Source organism: Lachnellula hyalina (genome assembly GCF_007821495.1).
Source record: "Lachnellula hyalina strain CBS 185.66 chromosome Unknown contig00086, whole genome shotgun sequence".
In the NCBI taxonomy this organism is placed as follows: Eukaryota; Fungi; Ascomycota; class Leotiomycetes; order Helotiales; family Lachnaceae; genus Lachnellula; species Lachnellula hyalina.
This window is the reverse complement of record NW_022157200.1, coordinates 66,100-84,132: the sequence shown is the minus strand read 5'-3', so window position 1 is coordinate 84,132 and position 18,033 is coordinate 66,100. Positions and strand designations below refer to the sequence as shown.

The 18,033-nt window shown below is 47.3% G+C and overlaps 5 protein-coding genes across 5 annotated transcripts; 2 read left to right on the top strand and 3 right to left on the bottom strand.

Annotated features, from left to right (window-relative positions):
- Positions 1 to 5,019: 5,019 nt before the first annotated feature.
- On the bottom strand, positions 5,020 to 6,516 carry SNF4 (5'-AMP-activated protein kinase subunit gamma; the record flags this gene model as incomplete). Its single annotated transcript, XM_031150279.1, has 4 exons — positions 5,020 to 5,666; positions 5,723 to 5,872; positions 5,927 to 6,050; positions 6,334 to 6,516. The coding sequence occupies 4 exons, from the start codon at positions 6,514 to 6,516 to the stop codon at positions 5,020 to 5,022; spliced, it is 1,104 nt and encodes a 367-aa protein (XP_031004524.1).
- Positions 6,517 to 8,266: 1,750 nt separating this feature from the next.
- On the top strand, positions 8,267 to 10,383 carry vac8 (Vacuolar protein; the record flags this gene model as incomplete). The annotated part of the gene is made up of 7 exons (XM_031150278.1): positions 8,267 to 8,297; positions 8,353 to 8,438; positions 8,490 to 8,610; positions 8,798 to 8,911; positions 8,959 to 9,204; positions 9,254 to 10,003; positions 10,052 to 10,383. 7 exons carry the CDS (start codon positions 8,267 to 8,269, stop codon positions 10,381 to 10,383), a joined length of 1,680 nt encoding a protein of 559 aa, XP_031004525.1.
- Positions 10,384 to 10,791: 408 nt separating this feature from the next.
- On the bottom strand, positions 10,792 to 11,387 carry imp1 (Mitochondrial inner membrane protease subunit; the record flags this gene model as incomplete). The annotated part of the gene is made up of 2 exons (XM_031150277.1): positions 10,792 to 10,965; positions 11,046 to 11,387. The coding sequence occupies 2 exons, from the start codon at positions 11,385 to 11,387 to the stop codon at positions 10,792 to 10,794; spliced, it is 516 nt and encodes a 171-aa protein (XP_031004547.1).
- infC (Translation initiation factor IF-3) lies at positions 11,361 to 12,452 on the top strand (the record flags this gene model as incomplete). Its single annotated transcript, XM_031150276.1, has 2 exons — positions 11,361 to 11,412; positions 11,629 to 12,452. The coding sequence occupies 2 exons, from the start codon at positions 11,361 to 11,363 to the stop codon at positions 12,450 to 12,452; spliced, it is 876 nt and encodes a 291-aa protein (XP_031004546.1).
- A 786-nt stretch (positions 12,453 to 13,238) lies between these two features.
- On the bottom strand, positions 13,239 to 13,655 carry LHYA1_G005327 (uncharacterized protein; the record flags this gene model as incomplete). The annotated part of the gene is made up of 2 exons (XM_031150275.1): positions 13,239 to 13,417; positions 13,520 to 13,655. 2 exons carry the CDS (start codon positions 13,653 to 13,655, stop codon positions 13,239 to 13,241), a joined length of 315 nt encoding a protein of 104 aa, XP_031004552.1.
- Positions 13,656 to 18,033: the final 4,378 nt, after the last annotated feature.

The following is an 18,033-nucleotide window of genomic DNA, read 5'->3' as shown; positions in this document are numbered from 1 at the left end:
CTCCTTTTTGGTATTCTTGAGCTCCTTACTGAGGGTATCGACATCCACACTATCTCTAGAAATCAAGTGTTGGTTCGATTGGTGTGATTTTTCGTTCTTCCGGGAAACATGACCCTGCAATGTCATAGATTGCGGGTGCAATCTCGGATTATAATGGCTCAGGATTGGGTCATTTTCTAGGGGTTGTGACGTGATTGAAAGGACTTGTTCAAGAGATTCGGGGTGCTGGAGGGGCGAATCTTGGGTTGCACCTATTGCTTGAGAAGGAATCTGAGATGCGGATCGAGCATATTGCTGATCCGAAGGACTCTCAGGCATGTCAAGATACCCATCAATACTCGGCGTACTAGAATTTGTAGAAGTCAGCCACGAGGCTTGAGCTCGCTGTGATCTCTGAGGACGCCCAGAAACAGAACGAGTAATGTTCAGCGGCTCAGGATGTAGACCTTCGGTAGAGTGTTCTCCTCGGCGAGTGCGCTGCGATGGATCAGCATGCTGCGCTTCTGGAGGACCCCCAGAAGCAATGTGACTTCCGCCAATCATCAATGTACTAGAAGGGCCATCATATAGACCATCCTGTGGCCCGTCTGCCTGAGGTGCAGGAGTGACGGATCTTAGGGGAACTGCAAATGGATTTGTTGCGTTTACAGTGAAAGAAGAAGTTCTGCTTGTTGACTCAAAAGACCTATCAACACGTCGAAGTGGGGTCGAATCGTGAATAGACGTTTTCAGAATCCGGCGTGGACTGGGATTTTTTGCAGTGCTCGACCTGGTTTCTACAATTGGCTTGCACCCAAACTGAATGTGTTTTTGGGCTTGAACGGTAGGAATCGATACCGGTGTATTATCCGATCTGGCGGACTTATGCGACTTTCCAGGCGAGGGGGTATTTCTCATATATTGAGCGACCATACTATTCCTGCGTGGCGACTGATTGCTTGGAGTGTTTGAAATTGTCGACTTTGCAAGAGACTTTGCTGGGGACGAAATAATTGTCGGTGGCGACTCCGGTTTATTGAATTTAGCTGCAAGAGCCTTGACACTACTACCTCGGGATCTGATAGCCGGTCTACTGAGAACATTTCTATGGGCTCTTGGTATCTTTGATGGAGATGATGTGCTGGGATCATCAGAGGGCATTTGTGAGCCTAAAATTGGACACACAGGAGCTTTAGAGTTATCAGCCGTTGTCATATGCATTAGAAATGAAGTCGTAGGGGGGCCTGTAGGAGTTTGTATAGCTGTAGGTATGGACGATGAAGTGGTCTGAACATTGTATGGATCACCACTTCCTGTTGAAGACTCTGAGTAAGTCAGGGCCGGTGCAGTTGAAGAAGACAGCTGTTGCTCATGAGAAATATGTGAGGCGGCATCCTTCTTGCTTGTAGATTTGCCTTCAGACTGCATTGTTTGCGCGACCGTGGCTTCAGAAGCACTATTTTCTTCTTGTTCGTGTTTGGAGTGATGATTCTTCTCGGCTGGTGATTCGTTCACGTTCGTTGAAGTTTCTTCGGATTTCATTGCTCGAGCAAGGGCAGCCAAAGAAGCCTCATCTTCTACATGTGAGATACTGGATAGAGGATCCTTATTGACAAGATGCTGAGGGTTTGCCCAATCATTTCGAGTTGTATCGCCATAAGTAGTTTTTGACAGCCTACGAACATCTGGAATCCGCAGCCCCGAAGGGATCTGGCCTGGCTCGCTGGCGGCAAATCGCTTGATTCGTGCAGACACCGTTCCCTCTGGGACAACTACAGTATCTTTACTGACTCTAGTGTCAGAATTTTGAGGTTGTAGGTTTGAACTCGGAGGTTTTGGAGGTTTAGCACTTTGTCCAGTTGGCGAATGGAAATAATCATCGTGGCCTCTTTGCGTATTCTGTGCCAAATGACTATGTTCCACAGTCTTCACTGGTGTCTCCGCCGACTTCCCGACGACCTTTCGAGCTGAAGCAGTCATCTGGTTTCGAATGATCACACCTAAGCTTTCACTAGACTTCTCGCTAGACTTCGAATGCTCTTTGTGCTGCTTGGTTAGGCTCTTAGGAGACTTTGTCAATTTACCCTTTTTGTGATGTGAAGAATCACTCTGAGTGTTTCCTACCGGTTTCTCGGGATTTCGAAAAGATGAGTTTTCTTTTATACGCTCGTTGTATGCGGGTGGAGTCTTGCTAAGTGGGAATGGCGGGGACGGAGGAGGGAGGAGGCTAATGATGCTCTCTATTGCGGTTGAGCTGACCGGATTAAACTTATTTTCTGTCCATCTCGCATGCTTCTCGGGACTGTCCACTGATTTTTCACTCAATCGTTCTTCAGCGGTGGGGGAAAGAGCACCCATGGTCTTTTGGCCTGAGAGTATTTGACTTGATTTGGGACATGGCCTCGATCGCTGCTTCCTGACCACCAGTGAATCATGCGGCGACTCCGTATTTGATCCATGACGGCTTTCGGTATTGTTACTGATGGTGACACTAACACCTGTTTGAAAACCCAAGGTTAGCGAAATAGACCAATGAGATTTACATTGAAGACTTACGACGAATGGGAGTTGGAGAATCACTTCTCTCCATTCTTCTGATAGGCGGATTTGAATCATCCCAGTCTGGTGGTTTTCGCAAAGAAAATGTATCCGAGGCCGACGGACGTAGAAAAGGTGGCTTGGGAATCTTGAACCCTACCGATCTGTGCCCTCCAATGACCCTTGAAGCACCAATGTTCTTGATATGTCGAACGACATCACGCCAGTGCGTAATGACCATTTCGGTAATGCTGTTTGCAACCTTAATCTTATCAACATGAGTATTAAAGTAAATCCCCTCGTCAATACTAGACGGCTTCTTGTGTTTTTCCTTGCGTGACTTTGGTGGACTAATTGGGAGCAAGACGAGTCCTCCATGTGGATTTGCTAGGTGCATAGAAGAATTCTCGAGTAATTCTCCAACGAGAAGGGGACCAAAAACGATGCCCAGGGCAGTATAGCCCATAAGGTCAGACGTAGGCAAGGGCCTCCCGCGTTCATTTTCTCGGCGGGTGGTCTCAGCTGCTCGACCAACCATACAGAGAAGTCCGAACACTGCGCATATCAGGTCTCGCCGGTATTGTGACCGTGAAGTTGATATGGCCAAGGCTATGAGCCTTGCTCGAACTTTGGTTTGCCTTGTTCTCATCAATTCGGGATCGCCTTGCAGTTGACTTTGGATTGCGACTAAGGCGTCAAAGAGCGCCAGTGAGCCCAGGATTCCGCCTGGTAGGCCAGAGAGGAACTTCTTGAAGGCCGATGCCACATCATGTACGTCGCATTTGATATGTCCCGGGATCGAAGGACAATGTACAGTGCCTGAGATTATATCGCCGTCGAAATCTTTGTTGCAATAATGGGCGTAAAGTGCGGCGACAACGCTGTGGGACCCTGGAATACGGAAGATACCTCTCGCAGAAGGTGCTAAACTGTGTTAGTATAAGTTCCACACATTAGATATTGTTGCCTCACCATGCTGAACGAGATACTGCGCTGTGGCACGGAAGCACGTCGGAACAGCCAAGCTCCCAGGCACGTACTCTGCAGGCAGATATAGCAGACTCAATCCGCAAAGCCGAACAAGTTCCTGCAAATCCTTGTCCTTCAAGGTATCTTTCTTCGCATATTTCAATCGTAGGGAGAGGTCACTTATACTGCGTCTGTGCTTTATGTGTCTTTCTGGCTTTGCGCTCTGGTTCGATGATGTTCTTCGGAGGACCTTTCTGGTGAACCAACTAGACTTCGCAGAGACATTAAAAGTATCGTCCTATCACATGTTTTTAGCGATGGGGGCTAGATGATAATTATTCTCCTTACATTGACATCGTGATCTTCTGGAACTATTGCCCGAATGCCATGCTATTCCGCAACGTCAGTATGGAACCAGAACGGTCTATAGAAAATAGTACCTTCTGCGCAAGCCGGTTGTATTCCGCAACAAAGAGCGTGCGATCTTCGATATCGTCGTGATCTGAAAGAATATCTCCTCCACTGGATGAGGTCCAAGTGTTGCTGCTTTGTAATTCTCTTCTAGATTGCTTCTCTTCGTTCGACCCATCATACTCCAACTGATTGCGTGGTACTTGAAGCTCGAGTGAATTACTGAAAATGCCTGCTAGTGATGCCTGCTTCCGTAAAGCCTTGGGTTGGTTCAGCAGCTCCTGGGCAATAACCATATCTTCAAAGGTGCCATCGAGAACGTTGTCTTGTGGAAGCGACGCTGACAATGTTGCTGATGATGAACGGGTAATAAGACCATGATGGAAGGATGGCATTTTGACGCGTCATTTACTTTAAATAACTTGTGAAGAAAGTTGACAAGTCGTTGGAGAAGTTGATTTTGAAAGGTCGGCGTCAACATACCCAGCTTTCGAGTTTCCTCAGGAAGGCGCTTTCCTCGACGGAACCTGCTAGTCCTACTATCACAACGCGCCATCCCGCATTTTATGTTTTACCATGGATGTTCTCGGCTGCAAAGATCAATGCAGTCATTCCAGGAAGCACTATTCATACCTAGGTAGCCTTTGACCTGCTCGAAGCTCAACGACCATCTAGCGACATCAGCATCCCATTCATCTGGAATTTGATACGGCATTCCGCATGGTGAAATTTTTGGTTTCCCATTGTGCAGAAGAGGCTGGAGATATCATAGACATCTTATGCGCAGAATGCCGCTGTTTTGCGATACTAGAGAACTATGTTATTAAGGCACGCATGATTGCAGCAGTATTGAAGCTTACCTGAAGCCCCGAGGATTAATGGAATGTACTGATTCCTTGCCCCAAATCATATGTCACTTTCTGTCTCACGTTAAAGTAGGACAGCAAAGGGTAAGGTGAAAAACGGCTTGATTTAAAATGAGGAACTTATTGGTATTATTGAAATCAAGACAACCCAAAATCTAACCGGACCTGGCATCATCCTATGCTCGAGTCTTCCTGACGCCAGATCGCTATGCAACGCCCCCAGTCATTATATTTTTCGTAATCCAACGATCCGTCCCTATTCATCCTCTGCGCCATGTAGAAGAACGTATTTCAAGATGTCCGAAAGAGATATCACGCCCTTCAAGCGGTTCTCCTCGTCAATTACAACCAATCGATGAACCCTAGATTTCCGAATAGTGTCGAAGAGCGAATCTAGTCTGTCATCCTCAGAACATGTGTAAATACCTGCAAAATCCTCTGCTCGCTTGGACAGAGCATCACCAACGCTTGTCCCGAGATCATCGTAGACGCCGCCCTTAATGATAGAAATCACATCAACAGCTTCAAAAACATTCAAGACGTGCTTTTCATCGTCAAGAATTGGCACGCTCGAGATGCTGTGGTCAACCATCATGTGGATCACGTCGATTACCGTGGTATCCATGTTTGCTGTCTGCAAGTGCCCGTATGTGCCAAGGCCGAGTTCCGAGACACTTTTCTTCAGCATCTCCGTCTCGACCACATTAACAGCTATGAACTTCAAGATTCTGTATTGTGTGATTACGCTGACAACCATCTCTCGTCCAGTCTCGTCGTCGATGTCTACGAGGGGGATACGTCGAGCTCGGGTCTTAAGCATTTGTGTACATGCTTCGTAAAGAGGGCGTGCGGGATGGACGGACAATGTCTCGAGTGGGAGAACATTGATAGCTTTCTCAACATCTACATCAATGTATTAGCCTAGTGCTTGTATGCTGTGTGCTATAATCCGGCTCTACCTCTCAAGCTGCTCAGGCGGAACTGATCTATCGCATTCAGCGCATCTGGATTTTGCCAGTAGTATTGTACAACGTTGATATAATCAGAGGTGGTTAGAAGGCCCGCGAAGCTCGAGGTGTGAGAATCCCATAGCGGAGCAGAGACGATTCCTACAAACAGTCCTTATCAGCACTCTGCGATCCAAGAGCGAGGAGGAGTATTACCATTTTGGAGGAGGATAGTGAGGCTCTTCTTCACGAGAAGATCGGTATTGAGAATAATTAAGCGGAAGGAGAGCGGGAGAACATCATAGCTGGTACGGATCTTGAGGAAATCTCGAATAGCTTTCTGTAAGATCAGAGTATGTCAGCCTTGTAAGTCTTTGCCCCTCCAAGCTTTAGAAGCTTATCAGTGCGATCACCGCATGTCTTGGGCCCGCGACAAGACAAGGTCCTTGTCTGAGTGAATGATTCCAGAGCTCTCAATCGGCTTTAGCTTTAAGCAAGGTGGGGTGAAGCATGCTTAGTCCTGTGAAAGCTCGTCGATCGTCCGTTCACAGATGGACATGAATCCCACGTCCCGGACCCGATATCGCGGCATATTATGCGCGTGGGGGAAGGGGTGCACTCACCAAGCCACTCAGCTGGTCCTTGTCCACGGCACTCAACGGTTTGTCCTTGTCCTGCATCGCGAGATTTGGGCCTCGGGGAAGAAGGAAAGTCGAAGGTTGGGCAATCAGTGACGACTCGTGACCAAGTATGACAGTTGGTGGATGAGGCCAAACTGGCCGAGGGTCTTCAGCCGTCTCAGACATGGATGCGAGGGGGGCTGAAGTCTGTGGCGCGAGACCTCGGGTTCTTTTGGGTTTGGATTTGAAGATTCACTATGTCCTTCCCGACTTCTGCAGAAGAAGAAGAAGAAGAAGAAGAAGAAGAAGAAGAAGAAGAAGAAGACAGTTCCAGCAGCTCAACGAATCGATTTAAGGAGCATGGGTAAGCTTTGCTTGGTAGGGTAGATGCGCGAACGCAGGGTCAAAATTTCTGGGGTTGAGGATTTAGAGGGAGGTGGGTACGGTACGTGGGGTTGGATTTCACGTGCATGACGAGCGAGTTACTAGGAAATTACCCCAAAATGTGGAGTTTATCGTTAACCGTACTGTACGGTCTGTACCTCGCATTTTTGGAGGGGAATTGAGGCGATCCATTTCTCCGTGCCGATATGAAGGATACGAAACAATACAACTAGTGCAATATATGGAGATAGGGAGACGTTTCAGGTGTATACGTTAATCAATAGATATGGTTACATATCCTGGATTATTACTTCCCTCCACCGTATTACTCGCCCAAGGACATTTTGTGTCTGGAGATTATGCATCCCATACATTTCATATATTTATACTAATCCGTTGTCTTGAGAATTCTTTGGAGATGTAGAGGGAAGAATACGCTACGCCTTGATTCATCACCTAGCCCTCTTTGTCCTTGTACCGTCTAACTCTATTATACCAACGTAATTGGGGGAGAACTTCGAAATGGAGAAAGGAAACCTCGAGCTTCACACGTTTGCCAAGAAACTGTTTGCTCTTTGGCACAACACAATCAATGTATAAGGTTGGGTAGATGCAATACGGTTCTATGTAAATAGAAGCGCCTCAAACAACACAATACGAAAAGCATCAAAGCTAAGCCTCGAATTACTCAAGGGAAGCCTGCAAGCATCACATGACAACATGACAATACGACGCCCCCCTCGGAGAATTCGTATATTGCCCTACTTGCCTCCTAATCCTTCCTGTGCTTCACGAGACAGCAAACAGCAAGATCGAGTAACCATGGTAGAGCAAAGTTCGGGCGGTAAATGTCTTGCTGGGGGCAGGCAGGCGAGCACGGCTTGCAGCATCTGTCGTGACAAACCCTCTAATTACTAATTACTAATTACTAATTACTATGTTCCTCTCCTTGCACAGAATGCGAAAGGATTCTTAGGCATTGAGGATTCGGGCACTCTTGAATTCCCTTTGGTGCTTTGGATGTCGCTTGACCACAGCCTATCCGTAAAGACATGCACGCACGCAAGTCTCCTGATACATCATCGCCCTCGAGTGAACAACAATGCATGTGATCATAACTGGAGTGAAGGTGTGGTGTTTTGGTAGAGAGAGACAGGGGCTCGAGGGGCTCAAAAATAAACGGCAAGCGAGAGATTGACATGGTTGCAGGGTTGCGTTGCTTGGCGACTTCCGCGCGCCGACTGCAACCCAAGCTACGGTATCTTCACTCAGCCAGGCAAGCTCGATCAATCCAAAGAGTTCACTCAACCGTTACCGCCATCATCTCCAACTTCCTTCACTTCCCTTTCCCTTCTTTTCCATTCACACCGCAGTGAATGGCCGTAGCGGCTCTACTTTCTGTGTTTGTATTACCACAGCCCTGTTGAAACCTCCGCTCCACCTGCCGGTCCTTGCTCTTGCTTTGCTTTGTTCAACCTCCGGCTCGCGTTCCAACAACAATTGACTTCGAAAAAGAGACACACCACCAGTCCTTCGGGACCAACATCTGGAGATGGGCGCCTGTGGATCTTCGTGTTGTGGAGGTATGCACTTGTTTTTTGGCCAGGTGTGGGAGGCTTTTGCTGATGTTGGATCCAGGCAAATCCCGCGATGGGTTATACGAACCAGTTCTGGCCGAGAGCGAGAGAGAAGCGGTGGCAGACTTGCTGCAATATCTAGAAAACGTATGCAGAGCTCCTTTAGCACACCATGCACCCTCACTGATGTCTTCATAGCGGGGCGAGACCGACTTCTTCTCTGGCGAACCCTTACAAGCCTTGAGCACCCTCGTGTTCTCCGATAACGTCGACCTACAACGCAGCGCAAGTTTGACATTTGCTGAAATCACCGAGAGAGGTACGTTTACAATTTTATGGATGGATAGTCATGTTTTTGGATCACGGCCAGGGTTGAGAACGATTTGGCTTCTGTTGAAATATTGTCTCCCTCAGCAGGCTACCCCGCCGAAATAATCAAGACAGACTGGCGACTGTCTAGTCGAGCTGGGCAGTGTCTGTTAATGACCGTACTGACACGCATATAGATGTCCGTGAAGTTGACCGTGATACCCTGGAACCCATTCTGTTCCTCCTACAAAGCCCGGATATCGAAGTACAGCGGGCAGCTAGCGCGGCACTCGGGAATCTCGCTGTAAACAGTACGTAAATATACCGCCGATAGGAAGCAATTGCTAACCCTTTCTAGCTGAGAACAAAGTCGCAATCGTACTTCTCGGTGGTCTAACACCCCTCATTCGCCAAATGATGTCCCCGAATGTCGAAGTCCAATGTAACGCGGTCGGCTGCATCACAAATTTAGCTACGCATGAAGACAACAAGGCAAAGATTGCGAGGTCAGGAGCATTGGGACCTCTGACTCGGTTGGCAAAGTCGAAGGATATGCGGGTGCAAAGGAATGCTACAGGAGCACTTTTGAATATGACACATTCTGGTGAGTGATCATGTCCGATTACCTCAATTTTGAGCTAAAAAGGTCGCAGATGAAAATCGACAACAACTTGTAAATGCCGGTGCTATACCGGTCCTTGTACAACTTCTCTCTTCTTCCGATGTGGACGTCCAATATTATTGCACAACTGCTCTGAGCAACATAGCCGTGGATGCGAACAACCGGAAGAAGCTTGCGCAGAGTGAGAATAGGCTCATCCAATCATTGGTCAATCTTATGGACTCGTCATCACCAAAGGTCCAATGCCAAGCTGCGCTGGCTCTACGAAACCTTGCCTCCGATGAGAAATACCAACTCGAGATAGTCCGCGCTCGTGGACTAGCTCCATTACTTCGACTTCTGCAATCATCATACTTGCCCCTTATACTCTCTGCAGTCGCCTGCATTCGCAACATCTCTATCCACCCTCTGAACGAATCACCAATTATCGATGCAGGCTTCTTAAAGCCATTGGTTGACCTCTTGGGTTCAACGGATAACGAGGAAATACAGTGCCATGCTATCTCAACACTGCGAAATCTAGCTGCCAGTTCCGATCGCAACAAGGCTCTTGTATTGGAAGCTGGGGCTGTCCAAAAGTGCAAGCAGCTAGTTCTCGATGTTCCCTTAAGCGTACAATCCGAAATGACTGCAGCTATCGCAGTATTGGCTCTGAGCGACGAGCTAAAGACTCACTTGTTAAACCTAGGTGTCTTTGACGTTCTTATTCCCTTGACCGACTCTCAAAGCATTGAGGTGCAGGGTAATAGTGCTGCTGCTCTCGGCAATCTTTCCTCGAAAGGTATGACTCCATAATCTTTCTCTGCTAATTTTACTAACCGGTTCGTAGTTGGCGATTATTCGATCTTCATTCAGGACTGGACAGAACCCAACGGAGGTATTCATGGTTACCTGAAGCGTTTCCTCGCCAGTGGAGATGCAACATTCCAGCACATTGCAATCTGGACCTTACTACAGCTCCTGGAATCCGAAGATAAGAAGTTAATTAATCTCATTGGGAAATCCGAGGAGATAGTACAAATGATCAAGACGATAGCAGATACGCAAATCGACTCTGACGATGACGGCGAGGAAGATGGCGAAGGAGAAGTTGTACAACTGGCTCAACGCTCTCTCCAACTACTCGGGCAAGGTTCCAAGACCTCGCACATTGAAGGATGAAATTGTCTGAAAATAGATGTTTCCTTAGTTTTGCATCTGGGTGTGGAATGGCAAGGTGTTTAGGCGTATACAGCCATGGATTCATTTTAGTAGCGAGCATTAGTGGAGTGATAGTTAGGGCGACCTTTTTATTTTATGGTTATGGCGAGGCATACGGGGGAACCGCCTTGTTTGCCATAGTTCCATACACATTTCTTTCCAGACGTTTTGAAACGTTCTCCTTGAACTTGATACGATTCATACAGAACTACACGTAGTATTCTTGTAATTAGATAGGAGTTTATGATATCCAACTAACTTCCACTTTGGAAGAGATAATCTCATAGTGACCCGTGGTGATGATAGAATACATTAAAATGTACATTTTTGTATACAGCTCTCGCAAACGCATACACCTAATGCACCCATCTAATACGTCTCCACCAGCCTCAACCCATCAGCCATCCACCTCCTCTCACTCCAAGGAAACACCTTAGCAACAACCTTCCCTTTAATAACTGCCATCGGCATGGGTCCAAAATGCCTCGAATCCCTCGAAGCCGACAAGTTATCCCCCACAACCCAACAGTGACCTTCAGGCACCTGTTCATCCACAATCAGCCCATATCCCTCGACGCTTCATCTTCAAACCCCACAAACAAAAAACAATAAAACAAACTCACCTGGAGCATCTTCTCCCCCCTCCCCGCCTCATCCTGCAAAACGACAAAATCCCCCTGCATCCCTACCACCCTCTTGATCACCTCCTCCCCAGCCACCACCACGCTATCAAACGACACCACGTCCCCGACCTTCACATCGCGGCCCCGCCGAAAATACCGCGATATCAACACGCTGTCGCCGAATACTTCGAGGGTGGGTAGCATGGAAGGCCCGCGCGTGGCCTTGAGCGTATAGATGTGTGTTAGGAAGAGGTGAGTGAAGAAGAAGGTTTTTAGCGTTGTGCTTAGGATGAGGAGGGGCGCGGATGCGTGGCGATGCTTGAGAAATTGGGGGAGGGGCATGGTTTGGTTTTGCTTGCGAGGGTTGGTGAGTGAGGTGGTGGGAGGTCACGGGAATGAGAGGGAGGGAGGTTCAGCCTTGTGGATGAGCTACCGTCTGTCGGTTGAGCTGGGCCGAGCGCTGCTTTGGCGAGAGGTGGACCTAGGCCAGGGGTGGAACTAAAAATCTCGAGTCTTGAATTGATGCTCCATGATACATAACAACACTACACGATATCCACAGCGAGACAACAAAACAAGACAGATAGAATGAGGCCGAAACACTTCTCCAGTACGGCAACAGCTCTGCACCGCGTCTTCATCGCGCCCATTGAGCTGCAACCGCGTCTCTTCCGCCCCATCCCCTTCCCCCCAACCCTCTCCCCCCAGATCCAGCGCCGAACCTACGCAGCCCCAAAGCCCAAACCTGCGGTTGAGAAATCCCGTCTACCCATCAACGAAGAAATCACCGCCAGGTTCATCACGGTCGTTAGCCCGGATGGCAAGCTCTCCGGGCCGCAAAATACGCGTTCCGTGCTCGCCGGACTGGATAAGAAGACCCACGTCCTGACCATGGTCAACGAGGGCTCTGAGGGCGGGCCGCCCCTCTGCAAGATCCTGAACCGCGCGGAGCTCTATGCGGCGGAGAAGGAGAAGAAGAAGAAGAAGCGGGATTCGGCCAAGGAGGGGAAGGTCAAGGAGCTCGAGATGAATTGGGAGATTGATAAGGGGGATGAGCGCACGAAGATGAAGAAGTTGGGGGAGTTTTTAGCGAAAGGCTGGAAGGTGGAGTATACGATTTCGAAGAAGAGGAGGGGGAGGCAGGCGGAGGAAGATGAGTGCGAGGCGCTGGTGAAGCGGTTGAGGGAAACGCTGGCGGAGGGGGGTTGGAAGGAGTATAAGCCTGCGGAGGGCAAGGTGGGTGGGGTATTAGTGATTTATTGTGAGGGGAAGAAGAGTAAGAGTACGGTGGAGAAGGAGAAGGGAACACAGATCCCATTGGATTCAGAGCCTCTTCAAGATGAGGAGACGATCCAGGACGAGGATGATACGGAAAAGTTGGCTGCGGTGGGCGGGACGGCGAAATAGGCTTATGAATACAGGTGTCAAAACTCCTGTTTATATGTATCTTTTCACGGATATACATATCTACATGGGACTATGTATAATAGGAAAATATAGCAGAGCTAGATTCGGAACGCTGTGCAGATAATACATGAAGCTTCTTGAATCGCTTTCAGAAATGCTCTTGGCCTTTATATTGCTCAGGCACCAGATTACTCCAGCCCCAATACAGCCAATGGCTTGCTTGTAATGCCATCCCCATTGCCAAGCGGCATTATTTCGCTTCTCTATGCCTTAATTCCTATCCTACAATGTTTTATGTACGGCCTTCTCTATAAAAAGGCCGCGGCTACTTCTTGAGGAAGTCTACCGCGGAAAATCGGACCCAATTGATAATGTGCTAGGTTGCGTGGGACATTGAAAATCGTGAAGCCTCGGGCCGCGGCCGGCTATTGCGACATGCAACAAATAAAACATTCTCCACTTTCCCATAAATGGGATTACTTAGTTGGGTAGAGCTTTATCTGCTTGCTAGTCTGCTCTATTTATGATTTGAGATTGGACTTTTGATTGGGTCAAGTGCTGGTATTTGCAATGCTATATCTGTTGAACAAGCGCACTTGAATCATCGTTTGAAGAGAGGAGATCATTTTACTATATTATATGCGATGCAAGTCCAAACGTGCCGGAATGAGTCCGACTTGTGCTTAGTCGTACTGTAGTCGTCAACGGCGTCATGAAGTAAATGCCACCTGATCTTATCCTACGAAAGACCGGAAATTTCGCTACTATCCTCGGTCTGTGCAGCGTTCAATCTACTGGTGTATTCAGCCACCGAAGAATTTTTGGAACTGCCAGCTGCCTCGAGGCATACACTGTTACGCCATTGACAGATTTCCGAGGAAAAGGATGGCTCATCTCCGCTTCAGTAAATGCATCGAGGATGGATTCATCTTCAATTTGGGAAAGTAAATTGTCGGCTTTGATGTCTGTAAGAAATTATCAGCAAAGTATTGGAAGGTTTCAACGCAGTAGTTGATCTCAAATTTAGATGTACACTTCTTAGGGGGTAATGGCGGATTTTCTCGCACCTGTATGAACAAGTTTACACTCTGTATGCAGGTAGTCTAGTGCCGAGAATAGTTGTATGAGGGAGATCTTAAAAAGTTCCTCTGTGAAGAGACCGTCCGGAAGGAGATATCTGATGTCCCTAAAGCTTTCCCACATTAGCTTTTGGACGAGACAGATGTGGTCACCACCAGGACGGGGTATTGTCAAGGTTTCTAAAGTGGTCCTGAGATTGGAAGAGCCAGAATGCGAGTAATTGCCTTTGGCCAAGCACTGACAAATTTGAAATTCTGCCTTTCGATCTCCGTCGTGGGTATAGACTTTCAGTGCGACGTGCCCATGCGCTCTAATTTGTTAGTCTTTGAATTATATGATGTGTCGGGTGGCGTGGGACATTAAAAGCTAGGAATGAGTGCCGCTTTCTAAATCCAGCACGAGGAAGCGTGAAGTGATAAAGAGTTTGAAGGTGCATATTTGGCAGGCATTTGATGGGGAAGGCTGTAAAGTTATATAGGAGTTAAAAAAAAACTTAAGTCTAAGAGCTTTATGTAACATCCTAAATCACAAACTCTGTTTTCGAGTTTGAAGCTGCCGCTGTTTCAAGGCCCCCAAAGGTAAATGTGTCAAAGAACCATATCCAGTGGGACGTTATAAGTTCGCCTTTTTTCCCCCCTGTGTTGCCCCTCAGCTTCTACTGCCATTTCAGCCTGCTGCCCAGAGTAAATATGCTGTTCAATCCAGCGACCATGTCCCCGAAAGTTTCATAGAGCTCAAAATGTGTGGACAGAAATCCCCATCATTCAACCAGCGGAGGAGCCTCCTTTTCAAATTAGAATCCGCGGGCAACTGGTTCCAATAGCCGATCGCTGGAATAATGCCATTCGCGTACCTCACCAGGTCTGCCAATAATCTTATAATATCCATGATGCGGCCCCTGCACCCAGGACAAGGGCGGAAACTCTGATGCTCGTTGTTACATGGAACCCGACAGAGACATTGGCCCGAAAATAGAGTTGCAACTATTCGTATCAAATCAATATTCCTCTCGCAGCATGAGGGGAGATATCGGCGCAACGTCCTGTCAAGAGCTCGATATCTATCTTCATAGTGACATTCCAGCAGTTCCAGGAACTCGAGTAGGTGATGACACGTATCGCGTGGATATATGCAGCACCAATCGGAAACACATATGTTCTCCTCATTCCAGAGCCGTCTTGATTCCCACTCCTTCATCTGAGACAGACGGTCTAGAGAGACGAATCTTATCAGAAGGTTCTTTGTAGGGCGGATAAATCCCCAAGCGCAAATCTCAAGCTCCTCCCAGGCTTCTAATAATTCATGACCCATCGCCGATAGCTGTGTAGGGGAAGAATACGACCATTTATCTGCCAATCCCCTTTCGCATATCTCCCACGCCTGAAACTCCCCTGGGTTCTGGTCAACTTCTCCAAGAAAGACGTCGAAGTTGTTCAGTGTATCGATGACGGTGATAGATTCTAACCCAGGAAACCTTAGAAGTGCGTGAGTCGAGGGCAGAGGTATCAATGTTCTTCTCCCCTCGTCGGTTCCAGCATCATTCTCATTATCCTCATTATCCTCGCCGTCATCCGTGGTTGTACTAGATGCCTATGTACAGAACTGATCAGCATCACTTGTCTTTAACTTCTAATTCGTGTCGTGAAAATGGACGATGCGAAGGATGAGTTCTCTACTCAACTTACACTCTCGCTACTTGAGTCGGACTCGTACATGGGGTCCGGCATATAGATGAGGTTTTTATAAAAAGCCAGGTTATGGTCTGATGCCAAGTGCTTGACTTTTTGGGTATCTTGAATACCAAGTGCCGTGAAAAGATACCCGGGATTGCAACACTCGACATTTCCGGCCCCAATATACAAGGTATCTATTTTGAAGTCGAAGTATATCAATGGTTCACAATTGTCGTCACCAAAAGCTAATTGATAATGCTTGAGGGCAAAATATCTTGCTTCCTGATTGAGGTGGAGCAGAACCGGGATTGGTGTTGTCGAACGGCAGACCCCAGTTCTACGGTTGAAGAGGATCTCTACAACGCGAGGTGGGATACAAAGGTTCCAAACCATAAGCCGGAGGTCGAAGGGAAGTTTGTTGAATAGTGTGAATCCTTGAATATGCGGGTTGGCAAGCTCTTGGGTACGTGGGGTATATGTCTCACAGAGCATATGGTGCATTCCGTTGGGGAGAGTTTTGTAGGGCGATCTGCTCTTTGCTATTCGAAGTATCAGCAATCCTTATTTTCCTGAGTAGATATTCAATGCCACAAGAGGGATGAAATTAAAAAGAAACTAACTAGTGGGAAGGCAAAGTCCACCATGTTTGGAAACCCATTTGGGCACAAATGGCTTACGCTCTCGAGGCGATGAATTTGCCATGGAGGAAATTTGGGTCTTTCTCAAAATGTAGATGCGTTTGATCCTTGAAGAACAACGTTGTCTCCCAAAAAAAAATGGGGATTGTCTGATAGAGAGAAATGTCGTGCTTTCCTCGAATTATCCTGGTGATGATGTGGGCTCAAGATGCTTAGTTGCTGTATTTTGAAATGAGTTTGTGGGTTTGAAATAGATAGGTTGGATGTAATGCAGTTTTGTATTATTCGCAAGCGTGTTCGCCGTTCCTTCTTTGGTAGCGAGGCGGATAGGGGGAGCGAGCCTCGCCTAATTTGTATTAGCTCCAAACGCAACTACAAGATACCTGGGTACCTAGGACAGAAAAAGAGGCACTACTTGTAATCAGCTTTTAGTGTACCATGTCACCTGTAGTATAAATGAGTGCTGCTTCTAGTACGAGGAAGGATAATGAAGAGTTTAAGGGTTTATAATTGGCGGGCCTTCCCCGGGGAAAGAGGCCTTAAAACACTATAGGAGTTCAGAAAGCTTCGAGTAAGACAAAGGGTTTATAGAGATGTGATTATGCGCGCTACTACAGGCTCATTGCAAGGTAGACTTGCAAGGTTTGTGCGAGACAACGGGCTAAATATTTGCTATTAGTGCTGTCCGAATACTGGACCACACCAAGGGCCTGCTTGGTAGCTTGCGTAGCGTATATGTAAATGCTGCCTCTCCTATGAAGACCCTGTATCTGGGGAGCTAGAGATTTTAGTTGGTGGGTGGTGCTGCTTTAGGTGATTTCCCGAGTATGTCTGTATCATGGTTTGGAAAGGGTCGTGCTCGGAGGTTGGGAATTTCGAGGCCATGAGCGAGGACTTGGCGATGATTGGGAGTATATGGGAATCCTAGGAAATCAAACTTCCCATGAGGTCTAGGACCGTTTGAGGTGGTATGTTGGGGGGTACAGGGTGCGGGGTGCGTCCTTCTTGTTCTGGGGTCAAGTCCCCACTCAACATTTTCTCCCTCCATATGGATAATAAGCCGAGGGGAATAACCCATACCGGTATATGTAAGTGTACTCCCAAAAGGCAAAAACTATATAAAGAAACGTCCCATAGTACGGCTGAATCTACTTGCGGACCAAGAAATAATAAAACATCAAGCGCGCGACAGTATTAGATAAATGCAAAAAAAAAAAAAAATTAGGTTAGGATACCCCTAAGCAAGCTTAACGATTAGATTTTTCAAAACCCTAAACCAGTACACCATTACACATTTGATGTATTTTGCGTTACGTTAATTCAATTATATATACCTACTACCTTACCCTCGGCCCGGCTGCTTGGTGAATAGACGGAGGACAACCAATCCGCGGCCGCTCTTTTTAGTAAAAGTGGTTTTTGACGCGAAGTGCAACAAAACATTCCAGTTTCCTCTCTAAGGCGTCTTTTTGTAATTCACTGTGAAGGAAAGCGCTGTGAGCCTGTGGATGACTATTTCCTCATGGATTGGGGGTTATGACCCAGTTATGGAAGCGCAGGTTTCTTTTTTGTCTCGATAGTGGATAGTGGAGTGACCTACCTAGTGCTGGCATGTATGGAATGTTTGTTCTTGCGGCGATATTGGCAATGGTCACCTAGATGTAATTTATGTTACTGATTTCTGTTGGGTGGAAAGAAAGGGTGCGGGAATTGTAACTCCCTTTAGATCACTACCTTAGGTATACCTGTCTACCTTCCGCAGCTTCAGCTTCGCGCTAGGACCTGTAGATCTTTCCCTCCTACTTAGTGGTTTGGCGTGGGCTAGATACGAGGCCCGCTGGCCTGAATCCAAAATGAGAAGTTGAGGATAAAATCTAAACACTTTAGGTAGCATCTGAATTATATCCAAAACTAGAATTTCGTGCAGAATACGTAATTGAGCACACTAGAAGACTTTGAAACCCATAGAAACAAAGCAGCAATACAAGCATTGAGAAACCCGCGGATTATTTGCAAATACTGAAAGAGGGAAGTCGTTATTATCCCAACTAGGGCACCTCAGAACAGATTTCGAGAATAAAAGCTGATGAAAAAGTCTCAAAGTGCCATCATACGAGTAGAAGGTGATACCTAACTCTAAGTGTCCGACCTTTCAGACCTAAAAAACCCTCACAACTATCAGTACAACGT